This window comes from Hippopotamus amphibius, chromosome 2, assembly GCF_030028045.1.
Source record: "Hippopotamus amphibius kiboko isolate mHipAmp2 chromosome 2, mHipAmp2.hap2, whole genome shotgun sequence".
Classification (NCBI taxonomy): domain Eukaryota; kingdom Metazoa; phylum Chordata; class Mammalia; order Artiodactyla; family Hippopotamidae; genus Hippopotamus; species Hippopotamus amphibius.
This window is the reverse complement of record NC_080187.1, coordinates 8,228,607-8,238,322: the sequence shown is the minus strand read 5'-3', so window position 1 is coordinate 8,238,322 and position 9,716 is coordinate 8,228,607. Positions and strand designations below refer to the sequence as shown.

The 9,716-nt window shown below is 54.8% G+C and overlaps 1 protein-coding gene across 2 annotated transcripts in view; it reads right to left on the bottom strand.

Annotated features, from left to right (window-relative positions):
- Positions 1-11: 11 nt before the first annotated feature.
- The window catches only part of ENG (endoglin), a 31,898-nt gene continuing 22,193 nt past the window's right edge, over positions 12-9,716 (bottom strand). The window contains exons 4-15 of one of the 2 annotated variants that reach the window (XM_057723165.1): positions 9,235-9,400; positions 8,364-8,529; positions 7,947-8,073; positions 7,361-7,535; positions 6,987-7,129; positions 4,647-4,784; positions 4,384-4,422; positions 3,752-3,868; positions 3,182-3,433; positions 2,071-2,125; positions 949-1,050; positions 12-822 (exon numbers count right to left, since the gene is read on the bottom strand). In XM_057723165.1, the coding sequence (XP_057579148.1) occupies positions 698-822; positions 949-1,050; positions 2,071-2,125; positions 3,182-3,433; positions 3,752-3,868; positions 4,384-4,422; positions 4,647-4,784; positions 6,987-7,129; positions 7,361-7,535; positions 7,947-8,073; positions 8,364-8,529; positions 9,235-9,400 (1,605 nt within the window). In that variant the 3' untranslated portion in view covers positions 12-697. The remainder of the gene's footprint in view (positions 823-948; positions 1,051-2,070; positions 2,126-3,181; positions 3,434-3,751; positions 3,869-4,383; positions 4,423-4,646; positions 4,785-6,986; positions 7,130-7,360; positions 7,536-7,946; positions 8,074-8,363; positions 8,530-9,234; positions 9,401-9,716) is intronic. The other variant, XM_057723164.1, reaches the window with a different exon arrangement.

Genomic DNA, 9,716 nt, shown 5'->3' with positions numbered 1-9,716 from the left:
CAGCCCAGCACTGGTTTCATGGTCTGATTTATTGGTGGTGAGTATATAGGGGTGGGCCCAGGACAGGCAGCCTGGCTGCCTGGGGTGGGGGTGGGGGTGGGGTCTCTGTGTGACAGTTGCAGGGGAGAGCTAGGCTCGCCCACTGACTCCCAGGCTGGGCACCACTAGGCTTCTGTTTTCCCCACCACCATTGTGCCAGTCCAGATGCGGAAGCCGCAGGGAACAGGTCCAGGTGGCTGTGGGCTTGCTATTTCCATAGAGGAGGCGCTGTCAGCATGGGTGGGCTGGGCTGAGTCTGCTTTGGAGTTCTCAGCTCCCGCCCAGCCCAGGTCACCGAGTGTTGGATCCAGGTTAAAATCACAGGGACTTGGGTTTCTACAACAATGTGGACATAAAGCACAGTGGACTCTCTCTCTGTGGTCCCGGGCAGCCGTGCCCCAGGCCCACTGGGTTTGAAGGTTCGGTGGGGTGGGGTGGAGGGACCCCAAGGTGTTCCAAGCTGGTGCCCCCACTGGCAGCAGGCCTCTGAGAGGGAGGCAGGAGGGGCGGGGGCAGAGGGCCTGATCCATCCTTGGTCGAGTGGAGGGGTTGGGGTCCCGGGATAAGTTCATGGCCAGTAGTTCCCAGCTGGTGGCTGCTCAGTCTCTCCTGCTGGGCGAGGGCTGGCTGGGTGGCCCCCTGGGCTCCGGGCTGGGCACTACGCCATGCTGCTGGTGGAGCAGGGGGTGCTCTGGGTGCTCCCAATGCTGTGGTTGGTGCTACTGCTCTCCGAGGAGGCCGGGGCAGCCACCGCCACCACGGGCTCCCGCTTGCCGGGGTGACCTGGGGGCAGGGGCGGAGGTCAGGGCCCCGGCCAGGCCTCCCCCCTCCCCCAGAGGCTTTGCTGGGCTCCCCCAGGTGGTGGTGGAAGGGTCCTGAGCACTCATGGTGGGGGCCTGGGATACTCACGCGTGTGCGAGTAGATGTACCAGAGCGCGGCGGTGAGCAGGGCCCCGATGAGGAAGGCGCCAAAGGTGATGCCCAGCACGGCGGGCAGGACGAGGCCTTTGTCTGCGCAACCAAGGGCAAGATAGCTGCAGTCACACTGCCTCCTCCTCCCTGCCCCACTGCCCTGTTGTGCTGGCCAGGGAAACAGGTTTTGGTGCCAGTCTCAGCTCAGCTACTGACCCTGACTTCTCCAAACCCCAGCTTCCTCACCTAGCAAATGGGCTCATCACACCCATGCCTGGCACTAAGCCGTGGTTGCTATGACCGTCCACCCAGAGGGCCCAGCCAGGCCTTTTGGGCCACGCCTCTGCCTCCCAAAGCTGGTGGAGATACGTTTTTAGGGAGGATGGATGGTATAATCTGAGCAAAGAGTGAGTGGAACCTGAGAGCCCAGAGTCCTGCTGTGTGACCTTAGATCAGTCCCTGCCCCTCTCTGAGCCCTATACCATGGTAGGGATAAGCCAGAGCACCTCTGAAGCCTCTTCACCCCCACTCTTAGGGTTTTCCCAAGCTTCGCTCTTTCCACCCTCCTGATTCCTGTGTGACTATGGGCCAGGCAGCCTCCCTTTGGGCCTCTGGGTTCCCATCCCTGCAATGGGGACATTAGCCTGCCCTCTTGGTTGTGGGCTGGGTGTAGGGGTTCCATCCAGGCCCAGGTGGGATGGCAAAGAGGCACATGCCTCTCCCACGTCTGCCTTCAGTATCAAGGACTCTTGTGCCCAGTGGGGACCCGGGCCCAGGGGGAATTAACACAGGCTGGAGGGAGCAGGGCTGAGGGGCACCCCCCACACTTAGGAGGCCTTAAGGAAGGTGAGGCAAGCGCTGCCCCAAGTCTGGTCCGAGGAAGCCCCATCACCCCCAGCAAGGTCAGCCAGCAACCCTGGGATCAAGAAGAGCCAAAGGCCTGGAATCTGGTCCCACGAGGTGGTCACAGACAAAGGCTCTCCATTTGCAAGATGCAGCTGTGGACCCTACTCTCCGGGATCCTCCCTGCTGTGTGCTTAGACCCATCTCTCTGGGCCGTCCATCACGCCCCACTCTGACCTCAGCCCAGAACCCTGGAGAGACTTAGAGAAAACTCACCAGGCAGGCCGGGGCTGACGATGTTCAGGCGCGTGAACACAGTCCTCTGGACTTCCTGGGGGAGGAGGAGTACACAGTGTGTGGCACAGTCTTCAAGAGGCAGCTTCCAGGCTTACTGCCTGCCTCTGTGACCCTGGCCTGTCACAGCCCATCCCAGGGCCTTGACTTTGAGCCCCATCTCCACCACCTTCTGGCTGGGAGCCTTTGGGCAAGTGCTGGCAGGTCTGTGCTGTGGGAGGGTGTCGGCCAGACAATCCTTGGCTGCTACAGGAATGTTTCCTGTGAGTTCCTGAGAGGCCTCCAGCTCCCATGGGGATTATGGGGGCACTGCATCCATCACCCTTGTGAACACCTGGGTAAGGGCAGCCAGGTCAGCCCAGAGGCCCAGGCTCACTGTGGCTGGGGGAGAGGCCAACCCAGGAGCAGCCCCAGAGGCTTCTCCAGCTTCACATACCCAGAGAGGCTTTTAGTCCTGGAGACCCTTCTGTGTGCAAGGGCCTGGGGATGACTCAGGGCTGCGAGTCTGAGAACAGATGTCCACTGGATGGTGAAGCGTTGTGACCAGTAAGTGCAGAAAATCAGAATTTTGTGTCCTTTGTACTAACCTTCTTCCCTGAGGTCTCCAGTTTGTTGAGATTACATTGGTGATCATAGTACATGGATAGATGGGTGAGTGGATGGATTCCTGGGTGGATGGTTTGATGTATGACTGGGTGGGATTGTAGAAGGCTGGCTGGCTGGCTGGCTGACTGGCTGGTGGAAGGACTGTGGATGAATGACTGGGTGGGATGGTGAGAAGTATCAACTGATAAATGGATGACTAGATGGGATAGTGGGAAGATGGATAGATGACTGGGTGGGATGATGGCTGGATGGCTGGATGGATAGATCATGTTTGCAGCTGTATATCCTACCAATGTCCAAGACACAGCACGGCCATCAGAAGGCTGTAGGGTGGCAGAAAGAGTGCCCCTGGTACCCAGAGGCCACATGCATGCTTGTGGCTCTGTCTTTCACCCACTGGTCCCACATCCTCCGGGTCTATCACATCCCATCCTGGAAACTCCAGACCTGGAAACCACCTTTGAAGCTTGGCCCAGCCCCCACTCACCAGGGACAAAGTCCTGATACGCAGGGCTACTGTGCAGCTGAGGATGCCAGTTGTGGGCATGGGCACCATGTAGCCACGGAGGAGGAAGCTGAAGCGCATGTCACCACCAGGGCTTGGGGACAGCAGGCTCACACAGCTGCTCTGGGCTTCCTGTCTCTGGATTAGTTCCACGATTTCCTTGTCAGGCCCCAAATTCAGTTGGCATCTGTCCAGCTCGATCATGCGCTCAGGGAACAATGGGGACACGCTCACCTGTAAGGGTAGGTAAGGGGACGAGGCACAGTCACTCATCTCTCCACCCTACCTGTTCTCGTGAAATAAGCTAGATTCATTCTAGAGTTCCTGCTCCAGAACCTTGACAGTGGAAGGACAGTCATGGGCCTGCCTGGAGCAGATGAGGAAGAAGAGGGGACATTCCAACCCGTGTCTGGGCTCTGCCTTTGCTCTCTCCCCTCCACCATGCATCAGCGGGGCTCCCTCATCCCTCTGGGAAGTCAAATTCCACTGGGTGGAAAGAAAGGCTCTGAGAAATCCCAGGAGTTGGCAGGCCTGAGAGGTCAAGTCCAGTACCTGCACAAAGCCCTGCTGCCCCAGCTCTATGGTATTGGTGGCCTGGAGGAAGTATGAGCTGAGGTAGAGGCCCAGCTGGATGGAGAGGCTGTCCACGTTGATGCAGTTCACTGTTTTCTGTGGGAGATGGGAAGGAGATGGGTGGTCAGTGGGGGAAGCACCCAGCCAGGAAGGTAGGGGGTGGGAGCAGGAGTCATGGTCCAGAGTTGTTGCCTGACCTTCATCCTCAACTTAAACAGCCCCTCCTCCAAAAAAACAAAAAACAAAACTGATATTTATCAAGAACTTGCTCGGCACAAGACCTGTGTGAAGTGCTTTCCACGCGTCATCTCAGTGATGGCTCATCCCGTACTGGGATCCTTTCTTATGCCACTATCAACAGGACCTTTGGGCCCAGAAAGCTTATGTGATTTGCCTAAGGCCACACAGCTGATATGTGCTTGACCCCTCTGAGAACATAACCCTAAACAGTACTGCTCCCACTGCACAGAAGGGGCGACTGAGGCACACTGGAGACTCATTGGCTTGCCAGGATCAGGGCCTGAGTTTTCTGAGGCCTGCTCCCTCCCAGGACAGGAAGGGGCCCCAGGACCCTGGACCAGATGGGCTAGCATGGTAGCCATCCATCTCACCCGCTGCAGTGATGAGCTTGGCAGGAAGTTGACGACCACCTGCAGGAACAGAGCCAAGGAGCTGGTCAGAGCCAGAAAGGAGCCCAGAGGGTATCCCCCAACACACCCACTTTTTGGATGGGGAGACTGAGCCAACCAATGGCTAAGCTTGTCTCGTCTTCCTACTGAGCATCACACGCACTCTCCCAAATGCACCTCAGCCTGGAAGATCCAGAGGGCACCAATTAAACCAGCCCTAATACCTTTCCCACCCCAGCTCTTACCTCATTACTGACCACAGTTTCCGTCACTACCATGCCACAACTGGAGTAGCCGCTGCTCAAGACAAACTGGTCATCTCTGTCCTCAGCCTGGCAGCTGGTGTCCCGGAAGGTCAGGCTCGTGACGGTGCACCTCAGAGTCTGGGCCAGGGTTGGGGGGGGGCACCGTCAGGAGGCACAGGGCTCCCGGGGGCCTGTCCATCACACCCCAGCACTAAGGACTGACCATCCCCCAGGAGGGCCCAAATCACAGCCATGCCTCTGGCTCCCTTTCCCATTTTTGTTAGGTCTCATCATCCTACACCATTTAAGACTTACTACTTTTCCTGAACTTGACAAACACTTGTACTTAGCAGTAAGATCTGTGACACCATGAGCTTTTTCTTCTGTACGGATATATGTACTTTGTGTGGCTTTGTTGGGCTCCCCTCCTCTTCCTTGTGGGGGGGGGCCGCATCTCGTGGCATGTGGGATGTGGGATCTTAGTTCACCAACCAGGGATCGAACCCTCACCCCCTACAGTGGAAGCTCAAAGTCTTAACCACTGGACCGCCAGGGAAGTCCCTTTTCTTCCCCCTCATTTTTAACAAGTGGCATCATACCGTCCTTCATGCTTTAGGTCAGTTTTCTCATCGAACGATAAATCACAGACATCTTTCTGTGTCTATATTTATAGATCTAGAACATTCTTTTTAACTGGAGTGTAATGTTCCAAAGATCAATGGATTGCAGTGCACGCATTCAGACCTCTCGGGACAGGACAGCAGTAATGCCAGCCTTCACTGGTCCGTGCACCACCTCCTCCACCTCCCAGACATCTGCTGGCCAGGCAGAGGCAGGGGAGGAGGGGGAGATGGGCCACAGACAGGTGGAGCTTCAACTAGGCCCCGATACCCCACACCCCAAAACACTTCCGCGTGGACATAGAGTTAAATGTCATTCTAAAATTCCCTGAGAATACCCATGACTCATCAAGGCTCTGGCAGAGAGATTTCCTGCCTCAGAAAGACTAGAAAAAAAAATCACAAAGGAGAAGATAACCAGCTAGGATAGCCCAATGTTTAAAAATGTCCCCCAAATTAAAAAACACTCTAGGCAAAATTTAAAGAACTCTTAACAAACCGGGAGAGATTATTTCAATAAGAATGATGGATAAAGGGCCACAAATGTATTTCCTCATGCAAAAAGCTTATAAAAATCATCAAGAAAAATACCAAGTCACAATGCTACAGAGACTTGGGCTATTATCAATCACATGGAGCCAAGCCCACACTCACTACTAATCAAAGAAGTAGAAACTTAAACAAGAATGGAACACCATGTTCCACCTCCCACATGGGCAAAAAGTTTTTCAGGCAAAAAAAAAAAAAAAAAGAAATTTGGACAGAGTCAAAGTGTTCTCATTAATCAGTAATGAAAATTGGAATCATCTTTCGGAAAGCAGGTTGTCAACATGTATCAAAACGGCCAGAATGTTCACTCATTTTGACCCAGCAGTCTCACAGATGTGGAAACCTATCCTAAGAAAATAATCCTACTTAAAGAAAAATTTCACATGCACAATGACATGTTCTGCATATTTATAATATTACAGAATTGGAAACAACCCAAATGTCTAACGAGGGAGGAGGAGTTAATTATGGACTGTCAGTATGATGGGATTGGGTGTGCTTTTAAAGTAATATTATTGGGACTTCCCTGGTGGTCCAGTAGTTATGAGTCCACGCTCCCAATGCAGGGGGCCCGGGTTCAATCCCTGGTCAGGGAACTAGATCCCACACGCTGCAACTAAGACCCAACACAGCCAAATAAATAAATAAATATTAAAAAATTATAACACAGGTACATGTGTCAATTGCATCCAATATGATTACACCGTATAAGAAACACATAGAGAAAACGTTTCAGAGAGAAATCCACCAAATTGTTGTCTTTGGATGGGGTGATTGAGATTTTCTTCTCTTCTACTTTTTCCACATTTGAAAAAAGTCTGTGTTTTTTTTTTTTAATAATAAATATCCTTGTTCTTCAGTTAGGCAGAGATCATATTGTGTAGATATTCTAAGTTGCCACTCAGCTCAGCCTGCCTTTGGGATCAATAATGACGACTACCTAGAATCTATTTATTGAGAACTTACTGCTCCACATCTGGCTAGGTCGTCAGACCTCATGTAATTCTCACCGCGTGGTAGGGGACCATTATCAACCCCATTTTACAAGTGGAAAAACAGGCTTGTAGAGGGATGTGATTTGTCCTCCTGCCTGGATTAGGACCCCAAGATTCTTGGGCTAGAGGAAGGACCAGTTGCCCATGTCTGGACTGGAGCCCAGGAGTTCTCTTACCGAGATGAGATCTTTGCTGAGTACCAGGGTCATGACGTCGTTGGAGCAGTTGGGTTGGATCACAGACAGAAGCAGCTCGTGGTTGCAGCCCTCCTTGAAAGGGGTGGTCTGGACTGGTGTGGGTGAGGGCTGCAGCCCACGGCCTGCAGGGTAGCAGAGGCGGCCGGCAGACAGTCACTGCAAGCTCGCTGTGCTCTTAAGCGCTAAGCACTTCTACAGCTAGGTGCTCAGTGTCCCCGAGATGCAGGTGAGGACAATGGGACTCCGACCAGCTGTTGCAACTAGCCCAGCTCACATAGCAGCTGGGCACGGCAACAGATCCAAGGAGAGGGCGAGGAAAGGGAAAGGGGCGAGGGAAGGGAGGGCGTGCTCACCACAGCTGGGGGCCTGCAGAGAGACGAAGCTGGCCAGAGGGAGCTCCACAAAGGACGCTACTACACTGGCGTTGAGCCTCCGGGCCTCCCCCAGCAGGCCTTGGGTTGTGTTTGGGAGGTTGAAGCCACGGATGTTCTTGTCTGGAAAGATCTTGAAGGAGTATTCACCAGTGGTCTAATGACAGGGAGAGAGGCAGTACAGGCAGCTGCAGACGCAGGCAGGGGGAGCACAGCCTGGCGGGGGCTCCTGCTGTTTCCCCTGCCTGGGCCACCTCCCCTCATCTACTGGTTCCTGTGTGTCTTCCAACTCGGCTTGGAGTTTACCTCTCCAGGAAACTTCCCTGACCCTGTGAGCTGTGTTAGGGGCCTCCCTAAGGGATCATGGAAAGCTTCCTGGAGGAGGTGCCATTTAAGTGATGCTCTGGAGGAAGAACAGGTAGTGCACAGAAGGAGAGGTTGGGGGCAAAAGATTATCATGCTTAAAGGCTCAGGGCTGGGGTGGTGGAGCAGGGAGTTTGGGTTTTTTCCTTTGGGGAGCCCTGGGGAGCCCTGAACAGAGCTGCCTGGATCTCAGAACAAGACTCACCCAGATCTGCACGTTGTGGTTGGCGTCGATGAGCCAGGACACGTAGGGTGGACCCTGAAGGATGAGCACGGCGTCGAGATCCCTCGAAGCACAACTCAGCTTCACCTGCACGGTCACTGTCCGGGGCCTGTGGGGAGACAGACCCCCACATCAGCACGAGCGGTAGTGCGGGGTACAGGGGAGGGGGTGCTTGGCTGGGACTTGGGGGGCAGGGACAAGACCTGGGGTCTGGTGGGCAGCGGCGGCGCTCTTAACCTGGGTGGTCGTGGGTCTGTGGGGTGGGCGTGGAAATGGGCGCGGCCCAGAGGTAGATGGGGGTGACAGTACTCCGAGCAGGCCAGGGGCAGGGCCGAGGCTTGGACAGAGGCAGGATTTTCTAGGGGGCGGGGCTGGAGGGGCGGGGGTGGGCACCCTTACCCGGCCTCTGGACCCGGCAGGATCTTCAGGATGTGCGCCTCCTTGTGGCCAGCCACACCTTCCAAGCGGCAGCCCAGGACGGAGGCCTGGGCAAAAGGGCTCCATTGCAGCGTGTGGCCCATGTCCTTGTGGGGTTCCAGACTGCAGAAGGACGGTGATCTCGGGGCTGTGGAGACAAGCGCACCTCTGTCACCTCCTCGAGCAGCCAGGCATCTAATACAGAGGCGCACCCTCACCCACAGTAATGGTGGGGCAGGCGGGATGGAGCAGCAAAGTGTGGGGGGCATGGGAGGACCCGAGTTCAAATCATCCCCCCACCACTTACAGCAGAGTGACCCAGGGCAAGTCCCTGGCCTCTGTTTCCTCATCTGTCAACACAGGGTTAATTTAAGGTATGAACCCACGGCACACGTTAGGGATGCAGCCCTGCAACCACCAGCACATCACTGCCCTTTTACCTTTCTTATAGAATTTACCATGACCTGAAGTTATAGAATTTACTTGTGTACATATTATCATCTCCCCACCACAGAGCCAGCTCCAGGAGGGCAGGGTCTGGGTCGGTCCCCATAGAGTCCCCAGATGCCTAGTATAGGGTTTGGCAGATGGTAGGTACACAAAAAATAAGATGAAAGTGCTGTTTTTGTAGGTCAAGAAACTGACAAATAGCAGCAATTTCACATGGTTCAATCTACTATTTGGTGAAGGGGTAATCGCTGTCCTAACAGAGCACTGACTTGCTATGTGTGACCTGGGGCAAATCACATCCCCTCTCCGTGCCTTAGTGTCCACATGTGAGGAATGAGCCAGAGGACTTCAGATTCCTCCAGATCTGAGTCCTGAACCCAGGGAGGCTGTTGGGGAAGCTGACCTTGGTCCAGACGGAGGAGGATGCTTTTAGGATCGCTCAGCGCAGCAACAGAGGTGATGGGACCCTTTGTATCCGCCCAGTTGAGGAGCTGGTGCTTGGTAGTGAAGGGTGGCAGCTGTGTGATATCGACCTTGTTGGAAGGCTCTTGGAAGATCTGGTTGGGGTTCTGGGGAGACACATGAAGGCTCAGGGTGCTGCTCCTGGGCCTGAGTCCCCTCTGTCCCGTGCCAGAGGTCAGGAGATAATTTGTGGAAGCAGCTGGCTAGCTGAGCAGAGGAGGCCAGGGCTGAAGGTGCTGAGGCTGGTGGATCTGAAGTCAGCCCACAGCCCCCTAACTAGGGCCCCCCCAGAGCCAGATCTGCCCCATCTCCTTTCCACACCTGGAGAGCTGGATGGACACACATCTGTGTGCATCCACCTGTCCAAACATCACCCTCCCACCCCTCCATAGGCTTCCTCATTCAGCCAACACTTATGACATC